This window comes from Camelus dromedarius, chromosome 20 (genome assembly GCF_036321535.1).
Source record: "Camelus dromedarius isolate mCamDro1 chromosome 20, mCamDro1.pat, whole genome shotgun sequence".
Classification (NCBI taxonomy): domain Eukaryota; kingdom Metazoa; phylum Chordata; class Mammalia; order Artiodactyla; family Camelidae; genus Camelus; species Camelus dromedarius.
Window position 1 is genome coordinate 16,111,171 of NC_087455.1, and position 27,578 is coordinate 16,138,748.

At 32.3% G+C, this 27,578-nt stretch overlaps 1 protein-coding gene and 2 non-coding genes across 7 annotated transcripts in view; 1 reads left to right on the top strand and 2 right to left on the bottom strand.

The window, feature by feature from the left end:
• The window catches only part of TAF2 (TATA-box binding protein associated factor 2), an 86,280-nt gene that overhangs the window by 26,706 nt on the left and 31,996 nt on the right, over positions 1 to 27,578 (top strand). For 4 of the 5 annotated variants that reach the window (XR_010377034.1, XM_031439550.2, XM_064476870.1 and 1 more), the window contains exons 11-22: positions 763 to 898; positions 2,122 to 2,276; positions 2,929 to 3,043; positions 3,396 to 3,505; positions 5,456 to 5,521; positions 6,873 to 7,125; positions 8,559 to 8,699; positions 11,320 to 11,430; positions 12,931 to 13,124; positions 13,955 to 14,094; positions 15,566 to 15,635; positions 22,259 to 22,368. Coding sequence is in view for 4 of the 5 variants with exons in the window: in XM_031439550.2 (XP_031295410.2) it covers positions 763 to 898; positions 2,122 to 2,276; positions 2,929 to 3,043; positions 3,396 to 3,505; positions 5,456 to 5,521; positions 6,873 to 7,125; positions 8,559 to 8,699; positions 11,320 to 11,430; positions 12,931 to 13,124; positions 13,955 to 14,094; positions 15,566 to 15,635; positions 22,259 to 22,368 (1,601 nt within the window). In the remaining variant the exon portion in view is untranslated. The remainder of the gene's footprint in view (positions 1 to 762; positions 899 to 2,121; positions 2,277 to 2,928; positions 3,044 to 3,395; positions 3,506 to 5,455; positions 5,522 to 6,872; positions 7,126 to 8,558; positions 8,700 to 11,319; positions 11,431 to 12,930; positions 13,125 to 13,954; positions 14,095 to 15,565; positions 15,636 to 22,258; positions 22,369 to 27,578) is intronic. The other variant, XM_064476869.1, reaches the window with a different exon arrangement.
• On the bottom strand, positions 19,964 to 20,070 carry LOC116149039 (U6 spliceosomal RNA). Its single transcript, XR_004132677.1, has one exon. It is a non-coding gene; the product is annotated as a U6 spliceosomal RNA (small nuclear RNA).
• On the bottom strand, positions 22,529 to 22,600 carry TRNAA-GGC (transfer RNA alanine (anticodon GGC)). The gene has a single exon. It is a non-coding gene; the product is annotated as a tRNA-Ala (tRNA).

A 27,578-nucleotide genomic window follows, 5' to 3' on the forward strand; every position in this document is an offset into this window, starting at 1 on the left:
ATCAAAATTCTAAAATGGGTAATTTTTAGTTTCAGCGGTTCTACTACTAAGTATATTATTATATAGAAATTATACTTCTAGACATTTGCCATACAGAAATACTTGCAAAAGTATAAAAGGATAATCACTATCACATTATTTGAAAGAGTAAAAAGTGTAAATATCTTAAATGTTCATGTGTGTTGTATTTTCTGTTAACTGTACCTGTCTTTTAATTTACTGATGGTCTCTTTCATCATGTCAAGATTTAAAATTTTTACATGGTCTTCTCTTTATGTCTTCTGGACTTTGTATTTTTCCTTAAGGAGATTTTTCCTACCCCAAAATTATGAAAAGAAAATTTTTCCTTTTTTTTTTTTTTTCTTCTGGTACTTTTGTAACTATTTTTGTTTTAGATATATAATCCATCTTGAATGTTTTTTGTGCATGCTTTAACCTTGGGATATTGATTGGAATTGCATTGATTGTACAGATGAATTTAGAGAGTACTGAAATATTTATAATATTGCATCTTCCTACCTGGGAGCTTGGCATATGTTTCCATTTATTCAAGTTTTCCTTTATGTCGTTTCATAAAACTTTATAATTTTCTTCCAGTTAAGTTTATTTTTAGATGTTTCCTAGTCTTTGTTGCTCTCATACTAAGGAAATTGCTAAGGTAGTCCCAAAAGGTTTTTGATTTATTGTTTTGATATAGCTATGAAATTTATTGTTGACTTAATTCAAATTTGTTATATTAAGCAAATCTGTTTATTTTTTTAGTCCAGCATCCCATCTACACTTTTCAATAAAGCATCCACATACACTGTCCTGGGAATACTACACTATGTTTCAGTGTAAGGCTCACCTTGTGATGAGATTGATTGAAAATAGGATCAGTATGGAATTTATGTTACAAGTAAGTACTAAAGTTAAGAACTTACTAATTGTAAAGAAAGATCTGTTCTATATGTATGTAATCTGAATACTATTCTGTAGAATAGGAGTCAGGGTATCTGGGTTTATAGCTGGAGTTCTGTTATTCATTAGCTGTTTGTCCACTAAGTAACCTGTTCTTTTTGTTGGTTTCCTCAGGTACAGAATGGGTATCAATACTTGATGCACTTAGAGCAGGATTTTTATGAAGATAAAATTAGAATGGGAGGTTAAAAGTGAAACCTATTTATGCTATGATTTTGTGTTTGGCATTATTTAGAATATTAAGGATGAAGTGCCATTTAGAAATATTTTCAATAGGAAAAAGCAAACCTATCGAAAAGATGTTTATTTTTAGTACTGCTAAATTCTGCTGTATGTTTTAAGTAAGTTTTGGTGTGAGTAGTTGAGATGTGCTAATTGAGATAGTAGAAGCTAGTTGTATTATAAATATTCATCTTTTTTTTCCTATTGGTAATATTCTTAGAGGTAAGTTAAAAAAAACTTTTTAGTAATCTTTTTTTAAAAGCATTTAAGTTTGCCGTAAAGTTAAGTTTCTTTAATCCTTCTGTCCTTCACCTTGCCTTTAGAGTAAAGAACAGAAATAATAAATAAGAGGTGGTCTATAAAGAGCCAATCAACTTTTTAAAAAATGTTTATTTAAAAAAATTTTATTAGATTTTTTGTTTGTTTTTTGAGGAGGTAATTGGGTTTATTTATTTAGTTATTTGTTTTAATGGAGGTACTGGGAATTGAACCCAGGACCTCATGCATGCTAAGCATGCATTCTACCACTGAGCTTTATCCCCCTTCCGTCAGCTTTTTAAAGTGGTATAAATCTGCATGAGTATTCTCAAGTTCTTAATGAATGTTTCATTCCTATGTAAACCTCATAGCACAATACATTATAGGTATTATATATTATTATAATTCTTAAAAACATAATATTCATTGTTTGGCCAGGATACCATTAAAATTCAATTATGTTTAGAGGAAGAATGGTGTTATAGTCTGGCTGTTTGAATCTTTTTATGCTTCCCTTGCTAATAGTCTTTCGCTAGAACAATCTATGAAGTAAGATGTGAAATTATTGTCTTCTGTAATTGTCTATAATAAACTTATAATGCAAAGTTGGAATAGTACAGAATTGAAGGCAATGTGTATTATGTTATATAGACTTACTAAGCAACACTTTGATTCTTACAGGTTTTCAATAAACTGCTAAGTTTGGCTAGTACTGCTTCATCTCAGAAGTTCCAGTCACATATGTGGAGTCAGATGTTGGTTTCCACATCTGGGTTTTTGAAATCCATCTCGAATGTCTCTGGCAAAGACATCCAGCCTTTAATAAAGCAGTGGGTGTATCCTTTTCAATAGCAGTTTGGCAAAGGAGGGAAGATTATGTGTATAAGGGGAAGGAGGAGGAAGAGGGCTTTGGTGGGGGCGAAAGGAGGTAAATAATAGAAATAACCAGGAACTGTAAACCATTTCCTCTAGGGTACCTACTAATCATTGAGATACACACATACATCACATCTGTGTTTGTAAAATTTGTCAAATTTGAAGTACCGTTAGTGTGTGAGTACAATAGTAGGCTTGATGGTGAGGGAAGTAAATAATCCACCAGACAGGCCTGTAGGATTACTTGTAAGATGCAGCGGTCTGGTGACTTTTAGATGTGGTTGAAGGTTGGCACAACTTGAGTGGTATCTTGGAACTTTTCAATTTTTACATTTTTTCATTTCAAAGCACTATATTAATAACCTGGTAGAGTGGTTTTGCTTCTTTCAAAAACTAATTTCTTAATGTTTCAGATTTTTTTTCTTTTAAATGTGAGGGAACATTTTTTCACAAGAATTTTGAATACTTTGCCACCTGGTTTTCAGTGAAGTATGCTCTCAAGCTTTGAACTGATGGGAGTGCACTTGAAAATTATTACTACCCTCATGAATAATTTATTTTGCTTAGTACATATTTCTTTCAGTATGCAAAAATTCCTTTACAGTTCTTCAGAGACCAGAGTGGAGTGGTAAAATTTTATGGAAGTTTTGCCTTTAATAGAAAACGAAATGTCTTGGAGTTGGAAATAAAACAAGATTATACATCTCCTGGAACTCAGAAATATGTGGTACGTTGTTTTCCAAAATGGCCTTCTGCACTGCTTTCTCCCCAACTTAAATAAAAGAAAGGCTTATGGTTGGGGAGCTGGTTAGAAATCTCCTAATGTGATTTTGTTTGCAAAGAATGAAACTGAGAAAACAGCAAGTATCAGTGAAGGGGGGCAGGGGTTACAGATGGAGATTTCAGGGGAAACAAATTCTCCCAGTTCTCCCCTTCTTTGGCACCAGCTGCCTTTCTGGGTTACCACGTGAAATCTTGTATAGTATTATTTTATATCTTGCTATATATACCTGTACACATAAGAGTACATACTGATATTTTCCTAGTACTATCTTTGAATAGTATGTTTCTTCTTAAAGGGGCCACTTAAAGTGACAGTACAGGAATTAGATGGATCCTTCAATCATACATTGCAGATTGAAGAAAACAGTCTTAAACATGATATTCCCTGCCATTCCAAAAGCAGAAGGTAGGCACTGGGTTATAACTATAAACTTCGGTCTCTCACATTAAAATGCCAAAATAGAAACCCTACTGTATACCTAATTTTTCAGGTGAGAACATGTTATCTAGTATCTTTTTTTCCCGTTTTACTTCAAGTTAGTATTACCAAACATTCTTTATTTGCTTTCTGTTCTTGATAACATTTTTATCCTTAGAATTAAGTAATTAATTTTAAAATTTAGGTTTGAGAATCATTTTGTAGGGGCAGGAGGAGGTGGAATGGAAGTTTGAGTTTTGGGAGCCAGGAAAAATTTAAAACGAACTGCTTAGTTTCATTTTGTTTGTTTTTTTTTTTAATTTCTTTTTTTTCTTGTTTTTATTTTTTTGTTTTGTTTTTTTCTTTTGTCTTTCTTTGTAGAGGGTGGTAATTAAGTTTATCTGTTTATTCATTTCAGTGGAGGTGCTGGGGATTGAATCCAGGACCTCATGCATGCTAAGCATGTGCTCTACCACTGAGCTATACCCTCCTCCTTAGGTTCATTCTTATTAGTCTCATTGGATTAATAGCTATAGGAAATTTTGGAAAAATGATCATTGACTGTAAAGAAAGCTGCATGACATATGTCATGAAAAGCCCCTGCATCATCTTTACTATGTCTTTCTCCCTTTTCTCTGTATCACCATGCCCTTAAAGAACATCCTTGATGTCTTTCAAAGGCACATTGCCAGTTTACTTAAAAAATGTTCAAAAAACAAAAACAAAAACAAAAAAAAAGGGAAGAGAGAGGGTATAGCTCAGTGGTAGAATTGGTGCTTAGCATGCGTGAGGTCCTGGGTTCGATCCCCAGTACCTCCACTAAAAAATAAAATAAAATAAAATAAAAAATTAATTCAAAAATACATAAAGAAACCTAATTACCCCCCCAAACAAAGACAAAAACAAAAAATGTCCAATAGTTCATCTTTCATTTAATATATTTTTTCTTTACCACTCCTTGTTTTTCTAATTCAGCCATTAGCATATACTCAGAATAGTGAAAGATGAAATATTTTTGTGCTTTCCTCGGGGAATGTGTAGTAATGTCAAAATTTCAGAAATACAAATCTTATACCCATGACTATGCTTAGGTCATCTCAGACAGATGAGAATGTCAGTTAATTCTGAAGGACTTTACAGGGAGATTTCAGAATCAAGTTCTCTAATCAGTCTTTCATTGTAAAAATTCTTAGTTCAAAGTGAAATCCTTTCTTTTTGTCCCGTTCACCTTCAAAATTGGGAACATCTGATTGCTACCCTTTTCATAACATTTCCTCAGTTTTGTTTTCTCTATAGTAACAGTATGTCATCTGGGTATTCTTTTGGTATGAGGACTCTTTCCTGTTTTATTTGTCCTCACATGACCATGCATCTAGTGTGGTGTCCAGTAGATTTTATGATTCAAGAGTAGTTTGCATGGAAGCAGTTACTTTTGTTTTGGCTTATCTTAAATCTTGTGCAAATTAGTTAATTATACACATTAATTAGTACTGTTAAGATGTTTTACAGTTACCCATTTACTTCATATAGGACAGCACATGTTCAGAATTATTCATGTCTCATTTCAGGCCTGGCTTTTTTTTTTTTTTTAATTTTTTTTATAAAGGGTTTCTTTATTGGTATATCTCTTACCTTTCTGTATAAAACTGCAAGTACCAGTTCTTAGGAATATGTATATGTTTTAAGTTGACATTTAATTATATATTTCTGATTTTTGTTAAACGTCGATCAGGAAGGCATTTTAGTATCATTTACTTCATTCCCTTTAGTTTCAAAATAGACAGATTTGTTGTGTTTAAATTCCATTACCTTTTGTTATCCCTTCCTCCTCAGGATCTTTCAACATGTAAAATTCTTAATTTGAACTTCAGCTGCTTGTTATCTCCTTTCAAAATTGGATATGTCACAATTTTCAAACTTGTTTTTCCTAAAATGTAGGAATAAGAAGAAAAAAATTCCACTGATGAATGGAGAAGAAGTTGACATGGATCTTTCTGCAATGGAGTAAGTTAGTTACTTAAGTTTAAGGATACAGTGTTTTCTGCAGTCTCATTTGTCTTATACATCTAAAAGTATGTGAATGTCCTGAAATTAGTGCTTTTAAAACTTTTAAAAGGCAATAGACACCTACCAAATCTTACTTAAAATTATAATTAATTAAAGAGAGAGATGTAAATATAGCCTGGCCCAGGTGAAATTCAAAGGAAGTGCAGGATGGTGGTGGGGTGGGCATAGCCTTGGCTTAGGCAGCTTTCTTGCTCCCCTGGTGGCCTCCAGAGCAGTGCTTCTCAAACTAAAGTTCATGTTAGTCATTGGGAATCTTCTTAAAATTCAGTTTCTGATCCAGCACTTCACTAGTGGGTCCTGATAGTTTGCATTTCCAGTGAGCTCTCAGGTGGTACTGGTTCTCTTTGTCTTTGGTCAAAAGCCCCTGGGCTCTTTGATGCTCCCTATGTTTGCAAAAAACAATTTAAATATCATCATAAATTTTTTGTGGTAATACTTGTTGATTGACAGTGTTTTATTTTTAAATATAATGTAGCTCAGGCTTTATTTTGCCCGTCCATATTGTGCCTTTGTATTTTTTATAAAACATCTGAATTATTTACTAGCTTGGTTGCCAAATATCACTGCTGTTTATATAGAGTTTATATCATTTTTCCATATCAAGTTCCTTGCCTATAGTAAGCACCCAGTAGTATTTGTTGAATTGAATTAATATTTCAGGTGGGACTCTTTTGATAAAAGTGTTAGACTAGATTTTTAAAACTGTGCTTGTTACTTTGAGAAGTACGTGAGGGGAAGTTGTGCTGTGCCTCTGCACTGTGATTTCAGAACTTTCTGTTTAATAAAGGTGATCATGAGTCCAGCATTTAAAAAAATACTAAAAGTCAGCTAAACAAATTAATTTAGTAAAATAATAAGAAATAAATTTGTTTCTTAGTCACAGATTGATTTCTAATAAAGGGTGGCATCTACCACCATTGTCAGTTTTTAGGCTTTAGGAAGTAAAATGAAGAAATTTGGTCCCATTTTCCCTCTTTACATCATAAAATCACTAATCAAAATCCCCAAATAAATATTTTCAGGTGACATTTTTTTGTGAAAACTGTCTTATTCTTGGAGTTCTTTTCAGCAAGATTGATACAGATTAGACATTGTGAGAAACTTGAAATACTTACTGAACATAATGAGAAAGTTGTCAATGTAATTTTTTAAAAAAATGAATACAGTAAAACTCCAGGCATTCTTGAGCACTGCATGGAGAAGAGAATCTGGTTAATAAATACTCTGTTTTTATTTTATAAATATATGAAATTGAAAAAGTAAATAAGAAAATTATATTTTCTTTCAGTGCTGATTCTCCTTTGCTGTGGATAAGGATAGACCCAGACATGTCGGTACTGAGGAAAGTGGAGTTTGAGCAGGCTGACTTTATGTGGCAGTACCAGCTCCGCTATGAGAGGGATGTGGTCGCACAGCAAGAGTCCATCTTGGCCTTGGAGAAGTTCCCTACTCCAGCATCTCGGCTTGCCCTCACGGACATACTAGAACAAGAGCAGTGTTTCTACAGAGTGAGGATGTCAGCCTGCTTCTGTCTTGCAAAGGTATGATTATGCATAGTAGAAAAAAGAAATGGCTACTGCATGTTTCAACAACAACAACTACAAAAACCAAACCTCTGAGGATGAATTGAAATTCACCATAGTCTTTAATTTTACTTGGCAGTTGGTCTCTTGAAAGATTTTGCCAAATGCTTTTAACAAGGCTGATTTGAAAGAAACATGTTTCGACCTGAAAATAATGCACTGAAATGTTATAATTGTCAAACTGAAAGTGAGATTTTAAAACCAAAGAGAATTCCTTCCATTTTATTGAATTGCCAACCACATTGTTAAAGCAAAGAATTTAAGTCATTCCTTGCTTTGAGAGATGTTTTACGTTATGCTACATGAAATCAGTTCTTCTTAATTGTCCCACTTTGATGGTTATTTCATGTTGATTTGGGCTTAGAAATCAATATTGGGGATATAACTTAAAACTATCCATTCTATAATTTAACATGCTAGAAAAGTTAATTTATTAAGAAAACTAAGTTTTTTCCTTTAGATGCAAAAATGAAACAAAACAAACAAACAAACTGAAGATAGAACAAATGAAAACCAGAAACCGCAGAGAAAAATTCGGCCAGAACTACTGGGTTCTGGGTATTTAAAAAGCATTTTGATAACCGATTCATTTTCATGTAGTGACTCGTGCCTTCCTTACTGCTAAATCCTGTTGTCCAACATTTCAGCAGATTATGATCGTTTAGATTTGTTTTAGCTTTCATGGTAGCTAGTGAGTAGTTAAATTCCTACATCTACTCTAACATATGAGGGGAACATGATTTTCCTTGATAAGCATCCGCTAAAGGTATAATTTCATTGCTTCTATAAAGATCTTTGTGATTCGTGAATGCCAAATTCTTAGCAGATCCATAAAATTATAGACTATGTTATTTAAAGTTAATTATAATTTCATTCTTTTCAGACATGATTTTTATATACACTAAAAGTATCAATAGCAAGATGTAGTTTCTTCTAAAGCATTCCTACAGACTTGAGTGGTAGCACTGGACTTGGCTTATTTTTCAATTAGAGTAGATTCAAAAGCCTTATTTAAAATTCATGATGATGTTTCTATATCTGATAAATTTAAAAGGTTAGAACTATATCTGCCTGAATGCAGAAAGACAGACTTATTCAGAGTAGAAGCCTTTTGCAAATGTGTTTTTTAAAACATAAAAAGAATGCTCCCATTTAGAAATTAAACTTGTAGCAAATAGTTGCAAATGTATGTAAGAACTTTTTAAGTTTGTATATGATGAGTTTATATATGTTCTTAGAAATGATAATAAGAAGCTAAAATGTATTCCTGAGAATTGAAGTGGTTGAAAATAAATCCAGTTGTATTGATAACTTTTAGGAAGCTATTTCATTTATTTAAAAATATTTTTACCCTGGTGATGGAAATTACTTCATTTTCTAATTATTTACAGATTGCAAATTCAATGGTGAGCACATGGACAGGACCACCAGCCATGAAGTCACTCTTTACTAGAATGTTTTGTTGTAAAACTTGTCCAAACATTGTGAAAACAAACAACTTCATGAGCTTTCAAAGTTACTTTCTACAGAAGGTACAGTTTACCTTCTAGTTTTCTTCTGATTGTTTTATGCCAAAATCTGTGTATCTCAGTTAACTTGGGGGCTCTTTAAATAATAAGTATATTTACTTTCTTATATATGATTTTATCTTTGTTCTCTTCTTGCTTCTAAAATGCAAAGTTTTTTTCTTTTTTTCCAAAGGTTTTGATTGTTCATTGATTTTATGAACTGTGTGCAAATAAGTCACTGTCTACGGTAATACTAAAGGAAAAAGAGGTGGATAATTTGACTTTTGGGTTGGTTACATGGGGGATGGAGGTATGGCTAAGACCTTCTGTTGGCAGTCCTTGTAGAATGTGGACAGCATTTCTGAGTCAGAGACAATGCGGCACAAGCTCCAGTTTCAGTCCCAGCTCTCCTGCTCACTCACAGTTTGTGTGAGGACAAGTTTAACTTTCCAAGCCTTGGTTTACTGAATTGTAAAATTAATCTTTTTTTTTTTTAGGATTAAATAATATCAAGCATGTGAAGTGTTTTATACTATATTTATCACATAAAGTTTTTTATAAATGGTAATTTCGAAAGTGGTGGTGTGAAGGGTCACTGTTTTAGAAAGGGATGTGGGAATGGCAGAGGTGTTAGAGTTTTGGTAATTTGGGAATCATTTGTAAAATATTTTGAGTAATTTAATAATAATGAAGGCAGATACCAGATTAACTACATTGAACTAGAAGTAGGAGTAAAGTTGAAGTATAAAAATCTAATGAAGCCTGTTCTTTCATGTTTTTGGTATTGAAGAGCATGAGAAAGGAGACAACATGTTAAGCATAAAGCAAGGCTGAGAAAAGGACATTTTAGTCGATTTTGTTTTGTATAGAGGGAGAGAAGACTTTTGGCATGTTTGGCACAGAGAAAGATGGAATACTCAAGTGGGAGCAAGTAAATAGTAAATATAAAAGCGATAAGATAGAGCAAATTCTGTAATTATTAGTAGTGGGCAGGACACAGCTGGGAGGTTAATTTTAGAAAAGATAAGAACATTCCTTTTTCTGAAGCAGGTAGAAAGCAGATTAAAAGTAAATGAAATGATAGATGTTGAGGGGGATGTGAAGCAAAGTTAGATTCACATAGGAGGGAGGGGAAAGTGAAAGGAGCCCCCCACAACTTTGGGGCACGTGCTGAGAGTGGATATCATGATGCATTTAAAGTGAATTTCTTCAGCAGAACAGACTCAGGAGATCCAGGTTTGAGGGAAGCCTGGTGTGATGAAAGAAGTCTGAGGTATCCTGTTATTTAATTTTTGGGTCTGAGCATTTGATAGTACTTAACCACATGGCTCAGCTCTCTGTAGCCATTTCACTACTTTATGGTCTGGAAGCAAGTTGATTTCGGTGTCTGTTGAATCTGTCCCCTTCATCGTGCCATTGTTCCAGATACCTTAGGTCAATTTGCTGGTTGGGAGTTGTGACCCATCAGTGAGGGGATCATGAAACCAATTTGGAAGCTTTTGTTGTTTTTTTAAATGAAAGAAAATAGCAACACATGTAAACACATGTAAAAAATGCAACACATGTAAAAAAGTTAGGGTAGATACAAGGTTTTTTTGTTGTAGTTTTTAGTTTATATACATAATATTTAAATGTGTTTGTGTGTGTTAGGTTGGCGTAGAAGTATATTTCTTACTGTGGGCTGCACTTCAAAAAATTGGAAAAGCAGTACTTTTAGACAAGTTCACCTTTCACATAACACCTCTAACAGCAGAAAAGAGGGAGATTAGTGCTTAAATCAAACTTGAGTCCTATTTCTATGGAAAAGAGCCTTTCTCTCAGTGCTTACAGCATTAATACTGACTACTGTAACACTGACCATCCCATTGCTTCTGGTCATTAAAGGAAAGAAAGGAGCCATGCTACTTTTTGTCCCTCATTTTAGAGGGTGTAGTGATTTTGAATCAGAAGAGGGGATAGTCCAAACCTCTCTGTATACTGGAGACTGTGATGTCTCTTCATTTGTAGTTCTGTCTTGAATTTGAATAGCTTTGTTTTATTTGTAGAGGTTACCACTGTATGAGTGAGGCTTCCACCTCCTTAGAAAAGTTGCCTGTGAAAATCTGAGAAAGGCTGGATTTTAGATAATTTACCATTTTCTCTTAGGCTGAGAATGGGGTGGTACTGGAGTATCAGTGTTTTCTTAGACTGATGATTGAACTCTACTGCCTGCCATGTGCCTCCAGCCACTACTGTATCTTTTAATCCTGAAAACGGATATGAGGAAACTAGGCTCCTGAGCACTTGGCAATTAGCTAAAATAATCCATCTTAGTAGATAGTGGAGTAGAAGTTGAATAATGGTCTATCTAGTATTAAAGCCCACACCTTTTCCTCTGTAAAACACAGAACTAAATTTATATTACATATACTTTCTCTGACAAATGGGCTACAGAGTGTATCCAGTTATGCAGCTGTCTCTTGGTTTCCTACCCGGCTCTTCTCTTTTGTTAGAATGTTTAGACATGTTTCCAGTGGGAGGGGGTAGGAGTCAGGGGAATATGGCTCCATTCAAATACTTATGTCAGCCCCAGAATAACCCTTTTTCAACATATGCTTCATTGAATTGTAGTAAGGAAAATTAAAAAAAAAATTTTTTTTTGTAGACTATGCCAGTTGCAATGGCTTTATTGAGAGATGTTCATAACCTTTGTCCCAAAGAAGTCTTAACGTTTATTTTAGATTTAATCAAGTACAATGACAACAGAAAAAATAAGGTAAGATACCTTAATGTTATAAAACTAACCAATGATATTTTGCTTTTCAAAGAAATATTTAGACTGTAAAATTACTGTTGAGTCCATGGTACTTGAGTTCTTCCTGCGCTCTGAATACTTAGATCAGAACCAACAGCTAAGTAAATGGGCTCTTGCTTTGTTAGCAAAGTAGTTATCAGAGGTAACAATGAAACTATAAAAATATTTGGAATAAAACTGTACACTTAATTTAAATAATCTCTAAATACAAATGGCCTTTCTAAGAGGTGAAACAAACTTCAGAAACCATAGAGAAAAGATTGAAGTTACAGAGGTAAATTTTTTAGTCATTAGGACAATTTGAAAACAGAACTTCATCCATAGTGAATACTTCTGCAGTATTTGGTACTTGTGGAGTACTTTGGTTTTGTTTGTTTTTATGTGCCTTACTTTTTTCTCCTACCCAGTATTTGAACATAGGGATGTTTAGGGACTCTGACAGTATTTGTGTCAATATGAAATCTGGCTCCACGATGAAAGTTAAAAGGGGGCAGGAATTCTTTCTCTGTCCCCTGGCAGTTTGTGTGGCCACAACATACTCCCTACACTGCTGATAGAATTAATTAATGTGTTTGCTCCATGTTCAAATTTCTAGGCTAGAGCATCTGATTTTGCTGAGTTTTAAATCAAGCCACACCCAGATTGCTTTCAGTAAATCGCTTCTCTGGGAATTGACTAGGGTATGGATTTAGGAATTTTTCTGGTTTTTGGTTTTTGGTTTTTTTGGTATGGTTTTCTCCATTTTCTCTGCTTCTTTTACTAGAACTGCTGTTATTTGTATGTTATGTCTTCTACACGAGCCCTCCAATTTCCTTGTGCTTTACTTCCTGTTTTTTATCTTTTTTTTTCCTCAAAATTTCAGATTTTTTTTCAATTTCATATTCCAACTTAATTTTGATTCTTATTCTCTGCCTATTTCTCTCTTTGAAAAATATGTTATATTGTTGAAAGTCATATTGGTTATTTCTCAGACAATATTTATGATAATTTTTTCCCCTACTGGTTTTCTTTTCCTTGCATACTCTTATTTCCTCCAAGTTACTTTTTCCCCTTTGTTCTGGTCTCTGTTTATGTCGATACTTTCTTCAAATATCTGGTGACCCTTGGTTGTGTTTTAGATGAGAGGAGAGCACTAGAATTGCTGATTAGAAGCTCTGTATTACCGGTAGGATTTGTGGACTGTGGTTTTCCTTTTAGAGGAATCTGGCTATATCACTGTAAGAATGCCTTACATACAGTAAACATTTATTAAGTAAACTAATGTATTACTAATTAATAATTAGTAAATCTCTTTCACTTCTTTCTCTGACGTGTGACTCTCTGCAGGGACAGAATTGAATATTTACCTGTGAACTTGCTTATATTTTCAGATAAATTATATTTTAAAGTTACATATTTTTTTTTATTAATTTTTGAATAGAAGTATGAATTTTGTTGTTTTGTAATTATTTTTTGGCTTAGTTTTCAGATAACTATTATCGTGCAGAAATGATTGATGCCCTTGCCAACTCTGTTACGCCTGCAGTCAGTGTGAATAATGAAGTTCGAACTTTGGATAACTTAAATCCAGATGTGCGACTCATTCTTGAAGAAATCACTAGGTTTTTGAATATGGAAAAACTTCTTCCAAGTTATAGACATACCATCACTGTCAGGTATGATGATTCTTTACATTTTTTTAAGTTATTTGTTTTAATAATTAAGAATAAATTTATTTTCACAGAAAATTGGGAAATATAATAAAGTAAAACGAGAAAATTAAATCCTATGTGATTCTATAATCTGTGGGTAAATTATTGGTATTTTGGGGAATGACGTTCTAAGTTTTTTTTTTGCTCTGGTAACTATATAACTTTTAAAATTATTTGAAATATATTCTATTTATAGTCTTTGTATTCTGCTTAAATCATAAAGACTTCCTCATATCATCAGAAATTTTTCATAAGCAGTATATTTGATGCCTGCATAATCTTTTATCCCATTGGATATAGTTTAAACATCCCTCTATAGTGAGGCTTCTTTTAAGATTTTTTGCTTCTCTCAACTTCTTTGTTTATGGCTATCAACAAGTTCTATTTTTTTAGGAAATTTTTGTTTCTGCTGAAAAAAAGTTTATTTACTGATTCAAACATTATGAACACTTTTAACTTTCTATATATATTAGTAAGTAAATATTACTAAAACTCTTAGAGAAAATACTTTAAATTATGTTTTATACTGAATATATTTTTCTGAAGTATATTTCTTTAGTAAATGTAATGATACTTTAAATTGGATTTCCAAACAAGTTTTGAAACTTGTTTCCTTTTAATAGGGTTTCTTATGGCCATTACAAAAATTGAATGTTAAAAAATTAAAAAGTGGATTCAAATAATACCAGTTTTTCAATTTACTGTTACAGGTTAATTTCTAATGCCTAGGAAGCCAGTGTAATTGAAGATGCTTTAACAAAAAAAGTGTTTAACTGTAAATACTATTTTCCTAGTTGTTTGAGAGCCATACGAGTGCTTCAGAAGAATGGACATGTGCCAAGTGATCCAGCTCTTTTTAAATCTTACGCAGAATATGGCCATTTTGTGGACATTAGGATAGCAGCTTTGGAAGCAGTGGTTGATTATACTAAAGGTAATGCTTTAGAAATATATGCTCATTATTTTAGAAAATGTTTATCATTTACTGTTTAATTAAAGTTTTCATATGTGCAATACAGATTTTTAATTTTAAATTCTTGACACTGATTTAGAATTTTTGATAAATGTAGAATTCATATAAGAATTAGTAAACGAGGGAAAACAATAAAATTATAGATGTTTTGGGCCTTTCCGAAAAGTCAGTGTATCATTCTGTAGCTTTGATTACGTGTTATCTTAAAAAATAGAGGATTTGGAGGTGATTTCTAATGATGCAAGGATTCAAGAAACATTTTGCACCTGTCAAAAATTTTACCTGTGAAAGTAGAGCAAGAGACGTAAGTAAGAGCTTCAGGAAGGGATTAGGCAAGGCTTCGTGAAGTTGATAAAAACATAAAGCCAAAAAATGTTTTATTTTATTGTTTTATTTCAATAAAAATATTGCTTCTAGTAAGATATTATAAAATGGCAAGAATGATACAGTGTATATATTATATATGTTGGCCCAAGTTCAAAAAGGACTGTCATTTGTTCTTTTTTGTTGACGGTTAAAATATTCTTTCTTTTAAAAAGTGCTGGTGAAAAAAGTGATATTTTTTCATGTGTTTTAGCAAGAAAAAAATGTAATCTAATTTATGAAATCTAGAAATCTTGAGATCCACCAAATATGCCATTATTTCCAGCCACGGTATATGAATGGTGTTCACTGTCACAGAAATATAAAGATTTCATAAATAAGTACTTCCTGAAATCAAATAGAATGCTAATATTGTGATTTCCAAAAGAATGCTAAATTAATAAGTATAATTTATTTGAGACATGTTTAAATGTGAACCATGAATCCAGTTCATTAGAAAATGAAAAAATGGAAAATACTAGAAATAAAATTCTGAAAATAAAGCTTTTCAAATCAGAAAAGCAATACTTGTTTGAAAAGGTAAGCGGAAATAGCTAATGAGTCATTTTGTTAAAGTCAATTATATTTTTAACACTAATTTTGCAATTGTTTTTTATGTTATGTGGAAAAGTTAAAGCTGCTCTTTAGTCTTAAATGAAAGAAACCACTTGGGCAAAAACAGTTTACCATCCTGTGTGATATAATTGAGATACCTTTAGGTATCAAACCTCTCTATAATTTGATTTAAACATCTAGAAGAACAATTTATTTAAACAAATTTTGTCCATTTAGAGTTAATCATCTCTAATTTAGGGCTCTTAATAAATTACAATTTGTTTTATGTTGTATATGCTGTTGATTTGAGCCTTAGAAGAACATATGCTCTTGGTCCTGTTTGCACAATACTTGCAAAATTTGCAAAGTGGCCTATTACATTAAAAAATGTACAGCCTTTGACTCTGATTGGAAATCTGGCTAAGGCAGAGCCTAGATATTAAATGTAAACTCCGTTTGTCACTTGTTGTTTAATTTGTTATAAGTAATAACAAATATATTTCCTGATTTTCAGTGGACAGGAGTTATGAAGAACTGCAATGGCTACTTAATATGATTCAGAATGACCCTGTACCCTATGTAAGGTTAGTTTTTTTATGCTGTAGTATTTTGTTTTTATAAATCCTAAAGTAAATAATTTCAGATTATACATGGAAGAAGTCCTAATTTTTGAAAATATAGGATTACATTATCCATTCATTCACATCCTTTTTTCTTTGATTTACCTTTGGAAAGACATTTTAAGTAATATATTGTTACTAAAGGTTATTCCTTTAATTTTACATATGATTTCTATTGTAACTTAAAGAAAAGCTTATGTAACAGTTTTTAGTGCACATGGAGGAGTCCATTTTTTATCAAAAATCATAAAACCTTCATTTCAATTGATTTAATCTATTTTAAAAGAAAATAAGAGCGATGTTTTGGTGTATCCCATTTGTTACCTTCAATCTCATAAAATTTTAATTTTTCATAAATGGATTTGGGATTAAAGTGTAATATAACATTATTAAAAATTTAGAAAATAAGAGAAAATAAAAGAAATCTCAGTCCTAACATGGTAACTATCTTCATTTTTATATCCTCTTCTTCATTTCCTTTATTTCTACTGCTTTCTTTTATAAAATAGGATATTTATAGTGTATTCGAATAGGATTAAAATTTTTATCATTTTTGTCTTCCTTACATATAGTAGACTCAGATTTGTTTTCATTTGTTGTAGTAATTTGTTTTCATGAAATGAAATTTGAAAGCTGGAAAGTAACAGATTTTAGGCATTCCAACTAGAAATAAGAACATAGACCTAGAGACATTGTCTTGCTCAGCTTTATACATCAGTTGGCAGATGTTTTCTTCTAAAAAGGCATACAAATAAACTCTGCCTTCTAATCTCACTGAAATGCATCTGGGTGGAAGGAATCCACATAAGAAGATTTCGGCTCCCTAACGGAGAAACATCTTTGAACAACAATAGTTTTCAGGTTAGTTGTAGTAGTGAAGTCCTGATTAAGTCACTTTATATTTCATTGTTTCAAGTGATGCTTATTAAATAAATAGTCTTTGTACAAAGTTTGGCTGTTTATATTTCATAGCTCTTGATTCGTATGATCTGAATTGTATTTTAAATAATTTGTCCTTGTGATTGATGTATACTAAGGGTAGGATTGACATGGACAAAAATCTTAGAATCAGCCACTCAGAAGTATATATTTATATAAAAGAAGATAGCAGAAATCCAGCATCATCTCTTATCTGATGGAGCTTATGCATTTGAAAGTTTATAATAAGATGCTACTGGTAGCAAGTAGGAACAGAAAGAATAAATGCAGTATAAATAAAGCTTATCATATATTCATTTATGTTTTCAATTCACAACAATAATTAACATTAAGGCACACATTTCTGAGATCTTGAAATTGTGTTTTGAAGATAATTTTTAGCAGATTATAATACATAATATTTGAAGTTATATTTCTAAATTATATACTGTATAATCTAAATGCTGCTTTTGAAATGTGAAGCTGTTAGTATTTATATTTTAAGAGCGCTGTTATTTACATTCTGAACTGAAAATCTATTTAAAGATGTATTTCATGATTATATTTGGCATGTTTATTTCATAATTAATGTGATTCATTTATATCACCAATAAGGAGCCTCTTAGAGTTTACTTGAATCCTCTAGCCCATAATTACACTCATAGTTAAAAAAAATTCAACATGTCTTAAAAAAATCTTTAATGGCAGTGAATGGTCACAGGGTAGAAGTGTTACCACATTAGCAGTCATTGTGTATGTGTAATACTTGATATCTTGGGACATCCATCTCCATTTTTGTGGTTTTCTTCTGCTGTTTTTTTATACTTTGAATAGGAACTCTTTCCTTTTGTCTTTGTCCCCATGATTACCTTTTCCCTTCCTCCCTTCCTCCTTCCCTCCCTTCCTTCCATATTGAGATATAATTGACATACTAGTTTCAGATGTACAGCATGACTCCATATTGGTATATATTGGAAAATGATCATTACCGTAAGTCTGACTAACATCTGTCATTATACATAGTTAACAAATTTTTTTTTTTCTTGCGATGAGAACTTTTAAGATCTGCTCTCTTGGCAACTTGCAAATATGCAACACAGTATTACTATCTGTAGTCACCATTGCTATAAATTACCTCCCCATGACTTATTTTATAACCCACCTTACCCATTTTGCCACCATCTAGCTCCTGGCAACCACCAGTCTGTTCTGTTACTTTTTCTGAACTCATCAAGTAGCTATGTTCTGCTGTGTTAATTGGATAGAATTCTTAATCTTAGGTAAATGTTTCTGTTTCTGTCTCTCTTAAAAATCAGTGACATTCCTTTTCCTGCCCCAAACACAGCATTTTATTTTTATGGCTTTTGGTTGATTTCTAAACTTCTGATAGTAAAATGAGGGGAGGTGATAGCTCAAGTGGTAGAGCGTGTGCTTAACAGGCATGAGGTTCTGAGTTCAATCCCCAGTACCTCCTCCAAGAATAACTTAATTACCACCCTCTTCACAAAAAACAACACAAATAAAATAAACATAAAATAAAATAAAGCCCATTAAAAGAGGTAAATTGGCCTTTAATAAGAATTCATTTTTTTAATATTTTAAAAAATTTCTGTCTTTAATATTATGTATAATCAGGGTTACTAATTATTTTAGATCTAGATAAAGCTCTAAAAAACTCGAGGGATGAAACCTTAAAATTTGGAGGAAAAAAACCTAATTACTTGTAATTACTCCTTTATACTTTAGAGCTAAACTTGAACATCATTTCTATGAGGATGCTTTCTTGACTCCCTGCACTAGGTCAGGTCCCTCAGGTCGTAATGGCCCATGAAATCCTAGGGTTGTTCCTTTACTCAAGTATGCAAATACTTCCCATGTATAAGTATTAATTTTATAGTTTGACTTTTTAATTATTGCTGTCTCCCTCACAGTAATAAAAGTTTTAAAAAGACAGGGACTGTGTCTTCTTTTGCCACTGTGTGTCTAGCACATAGCATGACACTTTGCTCGTGATTTGTTAAATACATGTTAAAGTGGTTGGATATAATTTCTTTCCCCTCCCCTCCTACACTGCTGGTGGGAATGCAGTTTGGTGCAGCCACTGTGGAAAACAGTATGGAGATTCCTCAAAAGACTAGGAATAGACTTACCGTATGACCCAGGAATCCCACTCCTGGGCATATATCCAGAAGGAACCCTACTTCAGAAAGACACCTGCACCCCAATGTTCATAGCAGCACTATTTACAATAGCCAAGACATGGAAACAGCCTAAATGTCCATGAACAGATGACTGGATAAAGAAGAGTGGTATATTTATACAGTGAAATACTACTCAGCCATAAAAACCAACAACATAACGCCATTTGCAGCAACATGGATGCTCCTGGAGAATGTCATTCTAAGTGAAGTAAAACAGAAAGAAAGAAAAATACCATATGAGACCGCTCATATGTGGAATCTAAAAAAAACAAAAACAAAAAAACAAAGCATAAATACAAAACAGAAATAGACTCATAAACATAGAATACAAACTTGTGGTTGCCAAGGGGGCAGAGGGTGGGAAGGGATAGACTGGATTTCAAAATTGTAGAATAGATAAACAAGATTATACTGTATAGCACAGAGAAATATACACAAGATCTTATGGTAGCTCACAGAGAAAAAAATGTGACAATGAATATATATATGTTCATGTATAACTGAAAAATTGTGCTCTAGACTGGAATTTGACACAACATTGTAAAATGATTGTAAATCAATAAAAAATGTTAAAAAATAATGATAATAAAACTTCTAAAAAAATGAAGAAAAAAATTTCTTTCCCCTCTAATCATACGTATGTTTAACTTAATTCATATGTTAAAGAGAAGTGATTTATATCTCTATAATAACTGTATATAGAAAAAACCTTTAAGTTGTTTAATTATTTATACATGTTTGGGAAAATTCTTAGTTTTTTATTTGAGTTTGACGTTTTAAATGTAATAATAGGATTGTCGGCTTTCCTTGTATAGTCTTCTCTCAATGGAAGATTTTCAGAGTGTTAGATATCTTAAGAATTTAAGTAAGTGTACTTTGGTTGGTGCGCTGTTGTTAAAACAAATGAAATTTACATTTTTGAAGATTAGTGTCCTTTCAATGAGAATAACTTTATTTATTTATTTTTAAATTTTATCTTATTGAGTTATAGTCAGTTTACAATGTTGTGTCAATTTCCAGCATAGAGCACAATTTTTCAGTCATACATGACCATACATATGTTCATTGTCATGTTCTTTTTCACCGTGAGCTACCACAGGATCTTCTATATATTTCCCTGTGCTATACAGTATAAATTTATTTGTCTATTCTATATATACCTGTCAGTATCTACAAAAATATTAACGCTTCACGAATTTGCATGTCATCCTTGCCCAGGGGCCACGCTAATCTTTTCTGTATCATTCCAATTTTAGTATATGTGCTGCCGAAGCAAGCACGAGAATAACTTTAAAATGCTCATTCAGATTTGGAAAAATACAAACTCACATTAAGAAGAAAACTTAAAAATAGCATATAATTATTTCAACCAGAAGCAATAATTTTTAACATTTTGGATTATTTTTTTCCAGTCATTTCTGGAAAATACAAGCATGCGTATACTTTTTACATTAATAGGAAGAACTTATTAGTTATATTTACTTTAAATTGGGTAGGATTATTTTAAAGATGACATAGAAATATCTTCTCATGTTGTAATCAAACATTCATAGGATCACAATGTATGAGTTCCTCAAGGGACACACTTACATCCAGTGCTTTTTCTCCAGAGAGATTTTAAATGTTTTTTTTTGGTTTTGATTTGACTGATTGCATTTCTAACAGATAATGACTGGCGATGGGGTTGGATTAGTCCACCAAGAAAACTGTCAGTTGTTTAGGGAATTAATATGATGTTTTAATTTTAATGTAAATCTTTAAAAATTAAGTGTAAGATTCTCATTTTGTTCCCTTAAACTTAATCTCTTCTGAGTATTGCTTTGAGTGTTTAGTCAATTATAAATACTTCCTTGTAAAAAGCCTTTCTTCTATCATCTAAACCTTAAAGAAAAACAAAACTTTCGAAAAAATGCTTAATTTGCTAAAAGTAATACACGTAATAATCATTATTGCTCTTTTAGTTATAATTTCAGAGATATCCCCAGAGCATCCTTTACAATTCATTGGCATAACTGTAAAGAGTTTGTAACAATCTGAGTAAATACCATTAAGTTTTATTAGTTGGGCCCTGCCACTTTGGTATTTGGGGTATTTGGGAAAGCAGTCAGATAGAAACAACTTTTCTTCTTTATGCGAATTAAAAATTTAACAACATTAACATCTTGTAAAGAAAAACTCATCCACATTTTAAAAGATTATTTACCCGTAATACTGATTCTTACAAATAGATTTTGAGGTCCTTAAGGACAGGAATTGTGTTTACTCATAAAGATACAAAAATATGGGTATGAAATATCCATACAGTATGTATCCCCTTTCATGTTATTATCTATAAACTGCACTTATAATCACATTTCATGTTTCGTTCTCATAGCCTTTCAGTAGTCTTTCAGACAGTCTAAATATTTCAAACCACAAAAGGTGTTAACAATGAGAGTCCACATCTTTCAGTTTTACAGACATGAAATTAAAGCCCAAAGGGTTAAGTGACTTAAACTACACCTTGCGGTTCTACTTTCCTCCCATTTTTTCTCAAGTATAAATCCAGTTTGCTGTCTTACCACTGACAACTAAATGTAAAACTTTCCCAGTTTCATCTTCTCTAAGGTCTTGCTAATAACTTCAACAAATACTACAACCTACACTTCTTGTTATGGCCAAGCCTTCCATTACCCTGAGGTCAGACCTAGCCCTAGGCCTGGCTTGTACCCTTCACTGAATGCTAGACTACTGCCATGGCTCCCTTGCCTCTCCTTTTCCTTCTCTTTTCTCTTTTTATGATGTCTCCTACTCATAGCATTGGGCATTTTCTTTTTCAGATTTTGTTTTGGTCACATTGTCCTATTTTTCAGAAGACTCCGTAATGTGTTCGGTAGCCTCTCACATAAGATAAAAACTTCTAGTAGTGGAGTTTAACTGTTACCCTCTGTGAGGATACTTTTATTAACTGATTCTTCTAAACTTCAGCTTATTTTGAGGAAACCTTTTTGCAATCTCCATATTTAAAATTTTCTGCACATTTTCAGGCATTACAAAGATACTATAATTATGAAGTTTATATTCATTTTATTATCTCAAATGTAAATTCTTGGCATATGTATGATTTTTTGGGCTCATTTTAAGATTTGTATATTTAATGACCAGTCTTTTTGTAAACTTTTCTAAGAAGAGTAAAGTATTCATTTTAGAAGTGGGATAGGAAAGGTTGGTTAGGAAACAGAGTCAGGTTTTGGAAGACCTCATTGTATACTAAAGTGCTTTTAGAGAGAACAGACCCACCAGAATTTTTTAGTGAAAAAGCAGTAGTAAATATTTAGGATGCAACATAATGTCTTTTGAAATGAAACTAAACTTAAATACAAAGCTAGATCTAAGAGAGATGATAAAATAGGAAGGAGAAACTGCAGATAATTTTCAAATGTTTTTACTTAATGGTTAGCAAAAATTTAATTTTTTTCTGTTTTTCAGACATAAGATTCTAAACATGTTGACCAAAAACCCACCATTTACTAAGAACATGGAATCTCCCTTATGCAATGAAGCTTTGGTAGATCAACTTTGGAAACTTATGAATTCTGGTAAGACAGCAATGGCTTAAAAAAATTTTTTTTTATTATTGTAGTATTTTTGTTTTATAACAGGTTTTTTAAGAAAATAATTTTTTATTTTTTTAAAGTGGCAGTTTCTTTTTATTTATTTATTTTGTGTGGTGGGGCGATAATTAGGTTTTTTTTTTAATGGGGGTACTGGGGATTGAACCCAGGACCTTATGCATGCCAAGCATACCCTCTACCACTGAGCCATACCCTCTTCCCATAATAGGTTTTTAATACTTAAAGCACTGTGGTTAATTTTTCTGTTGTTTTCTGGGTTTTGTCTGTTTGTTTGTTTTTTTAAGGAGAATACTTAACCACACCTGCCTTCACAGTGGTCTGTGTGATAACATTTGCTGAGAACATAACCAGTCACTTTGCCCCACAGGGTGGTTGAGGAAACAAAAATATCACACAAATATTTCACACAAATATGAATTTGTGTGAAAGTGTCTCAAATGTTTAAAGAGCTTAAACATGTACTTGCAAACTATTATTGTTATTTTTATTTTGGAAGCTTACAGAGGGTTGAAAAAGTAAGTCTCCTCACTTCTTTTCCCTAGCCTCCTCGAGGCCTTTCCCAGAGGTAACCAATTTCTTCTGTATCCTTTTAAGAGCAATACATATTTGTTACTGTTCTTCACCTTGGAGATCATGGTATCTCATCACAGTTTTAATTTACATTATTATTTCACATTATTTGAGTGAAGTCTGGAGTTGACTGGTGCTCTCGAACATGAGATCTGGAACCAGTTTGCTGAGAGTTAAGTCTCAACTGAGTGACTTATTCTCAGTGTGGCTTGTCTAAGCCTATAAGTTTTCATTTTTAAAACGGAAGTGATGATACCTACTTCTGCAAACTGAAAATTAAATGAATTAATAGTTGTAAAGCGCAATATCTAGTTCACATTCAGTGCTCAGAAATGTTGTTATACTAACATAGTAATGATATTATACTTCTCATATTGTGGGCTATTTATATTTCCTTTTTAAAGTCATTCATATTCTTTGTCTTTTTATTTAAATGAATTATTGGTCTTTCCCGTTTGACTTGTAAGTGTTGTATATATTTAAAGAAAATTTGCCTTATGTCTATGTTGAAATTGTAATACTGGTTTTAGTTTAAAATTCAAGCAAAAGCTAAGCTGAAAGGTATTTTGCTTAAAGATAAATTATTACAGATAGACAGTGAGGGAGCAGTGGGTATTCGTTCTAATAGGTATGTCACATTACCTTCTCTCTAGAATGCTGGAAAGTAACTTGCCCTGCCAATGTCATTAGTGACTGTTTCACTGAATCACAACTAAATATCAAATTCTGATTCTTTTTCAAAAAATATTTAATTTACTAACAGTGAGATGTAAAGTAGTTGTATAACTTCTGTCCCTCAGTTTCATAATATAGTACAGTACCAAGTAAAGACACCATAGTAGATATTTCACTGAAATTTAATAAAATTGAAAATAGAATGGCCCTTGTCCCCAGAATATTCAGAAAACAACACATAATTCATCGATGCTGCCAAATTATTTTTCTCATGTTTTCCCTAATCCCTAGAAGAATGATTGCTGCTATTTACACAGTGTTTGATCTTTTGCTACTTGTGGTTACCTTAAAGGGTGTTATGATTACTGTCATTTAGATCTAGGGGATGATCACACAAGTTCACAAACTTGTAAAGGATCATTTAGCAGTTAATACGTGGCACGAACTGTACTGTGTTGAATATATTCTTAACCAAAGTGCATGATTCCATGATTATGATGGATTACAGTTTTGAGGAAAGCATAATGAAGTACAAAGAATTCTCTTAACACCTTCTAGGGAAGATTTCATGGACAAAATTAATAAATGTGTGTTTAAAACTAATGGGACAATCTCTATAAAACATTTGAAGCCCATTGGGAGATTGTGGTTATACAAATTCAAGCTCTGATTGATGTTTTAGTATTTAATTTTGATAGTGTTCAGTATAAAGTACAATTACTGCTTTGGTTTGGAATTCCCTGTGCCAATAATGTAAACGAAACAGATCAGTTGAGGCCATAGTCATAAACAATTTATTGCTCAGTTCTTCAGATTTATAAATAAATGGGGACAATATGAACAGTAGGAGTGGCACAGATAATTAGGAGGGTTTTTTGGTTTTGTTTTTCTTTTTAGTGTTTTTGGAGAACATTGGATATTAGACAGGGAAGACTGGTTAGAGGACTGCTCGTTTCCCTTCCAAGCCTGAGCCTCTGGGATACATGAGTGAATCTGATCTAAGAAATTCCTTTTTAGTTTTTTTTTTTTTTTAATTTAAATGATAAGTAATATGTTGCAGAGCTTATCTGAACAAAGTAACAAAAACCCCAAATGTTACATAATTCCATTATATCCCCACTATGAGGATTTGAGTATATTTGACCTTTAGAGAAAATAAAAATTGTGGGTGTATATACATAGTTGTAGTTGGAATAAAGTTTTAAAATTGCATTTTATCATGAGAATTTTTCACATTGCTATATTATCTTCTTAATAGTTACTATTTTAAGAAATGGTAATGAAAACTCACTTGTAACAAAAGGAGCTAAAACATCATCTAAATCTCTAAATCCTGCTGAAATCTGTCTGCCCGTTACTCCTTATTGGGGTTCTTGGGTTATCACGTCACTTGAGCTGAGCATTATCTTGATTTATATATGGAGAACAAATAAATTGTGGACAATGAGGATTTATTTATATTTATTCATTTATTTCCATCTTATTCCAGAGTGGGTTTGAGAAGTGTTGACTTTGCACTGAAGTTATAAAATGTTTTAGTTCATTTAAAATATATGGGAGAGAGTAACATGGCAGTTAAGAAAGGATCATCTTATGACATGGTCATCAGGCTTTTGAGGAATCAAAGTTTGCTTAGCTGGTTTCAGAAACTTTGATAAGAGATTAATTGTTGTAGAATATATAGAAATAGGATTTAGAAAATTGAAATTACTTTGAGAATAAAACAGATGAATTAAATCGTATTTGTCCTTTTAAAAACTGGTATATTATTCAATAAATATTAATAACACTCTTTTTAGAAGTGTATTTGGTTGGGGGGGTTAATAGCTTTATGCCAGAAAGGAGGTTCCGAGACTTCTACTTTTGAGATTCCAGGACTGCCTGGTCTTTGCACTCTCTTAATGTGTGGTAGCTCTACCTAACCTTGAGTTCTGGGCACTAGTTGGATATTTTTCTAACAGTTTTTGCTTTGAAAGTACACACACACACACACAGGACTGTATATACATACATACTCATATCAGATATCTTAATTCATTCATTGGTTTAATTTTCCCATATTAACTCTTTCTCTCCATGCTTTTGTTTTTAAAATTTTTGAAGCTTAGAAAAATTTAAAAAACAGTACAACAAATAACCATATACTTTCAGCTCTGTTCACTAGTTGTTAACATTTTACCGTATTTACTTCTTCCCTTTTCACTCTCTTTGTATGTATGTACAAACTGTGTTTCTGAATCATTTGAAAATAAGTTACATCATGCTACTCTTCCTAAGATACTCAGTTTATATTCCTAAGAATATGGACATTCTCCTATACATACACAGTACCATTATCACACTCCACCCCAAAATACATCCCATATTCAGATTTCCTCAGTTGCCCCCCAAAGTGTTCTTACAGTTCACATATACCTTTTAAATAGTAATCCTCCACAGAAAGTTAAACATTTTTTATTTTATGTTTTTGCTTGGGGGAGGTAATTAGGTTAATTTATTTGTTTATATTGGGTACTGAGGATTGAACCCAGGACCTCTTGCATGCTAAACACCCACTCTACCATAAGCTATACCCTCCCCCTAGTAAAACATTTTTAAAGAGAAACATCTTTTCACATTATATAGCCTTCATCTCTAGCTGCTTAAGAATCTTAGTTTTATTTTTAATTAAAAACTTACATTGTCCAGGGGTAATTCTTTTTAGAGATTCTGAACATTAATTTATTCACCAGTTGTTTCTTGAACACTTCTCGTTTACCACTGTGCTGTTTTGTGTGTAGAAAGATACCTTTGTAGTAACTTAGTATAATGGAAAGAGAGACATAGGAAATGATAAATTATAATACAACTAGGTAGTTGCTAAAATAAAAAGAACAAAGTACTCTGGGAACTTGAAGAACAGAACCATGAACCCTGCCGGAAATGCCAGAATGTTTATGGAGTGGTGATATTTGGGTTAGCTCTTGAGGAATGGAAAAGAGTTTGCCACAGGAGAAAGACATTTTAGGTAAGAGAATTGTATGTAAAAGCTTTGAGTTCTGAAAGGATATTTGGAAAATAGTATTATCTGGAAAGATAGATTAGGATCCAAAAGTGAAAGGCCTCAGAAATTTGTGTTGTATCCTGTAGATAATGAGGAGCAGGTAGAGTTATGACTGGTCTGACTTGTATTAGCTGTATGTATTCTTTTCCACACTGAAAGAAATGATTTACCTTTCCCAAAGAAAAATGTTTCAAAATTTAGAATATATGAGATCCTACCTTTTAATAGCTTTAAGTAAAATACTGGATTATAGACCAGCATGACAGTACTTCAGAAAGTACACTGAAAAAATAAAAATCTAAGAATTAAAGATTTTTATTGGTGCTTTGTATTTTATTTAAAAGTAAGTAATTTCTCTGGTCTTGCCTGCTTAATATGCTTTTTAATTTGTTAAGATAATAGGCTTTCATTGACAAGCTACTGTATTATTATGAAGGAAATTTTATCCGTTACTCCCAAGCTACTCTTCATTGTTTGGTACTTTATTACAAGAATGACAAAAACATTTATGCAGTTGTTCAGTACATTGTTCAGGCTGTGTATTTGCATCGTGCATCATTGTCAATGTTTGAAAGTTTATAGCTACACTCTAGGGGTTAGAATGGAGGGATTACTTAAAATTCACAAAATTTGGTAGAATTTGCCAGGTTTCAGAAAAAGAAAATAAAACAGTTTTGATATTAACATCAGAAGATTTCAAAATTCCACGCCTCTGTTACTCTCTCCCCGAAACTCTCCTTCTTAGAAATAGAAATGGTGGAAGAAAATGAAAACATTTTCATTGAACATTATTCATTTTTGTAGGAAATTACGCATGTGAATTATGTATGTGAATACATACGAAATTTGCTGTGTTTTTACTTTAGTGTAAGATGGACAGAAAGAG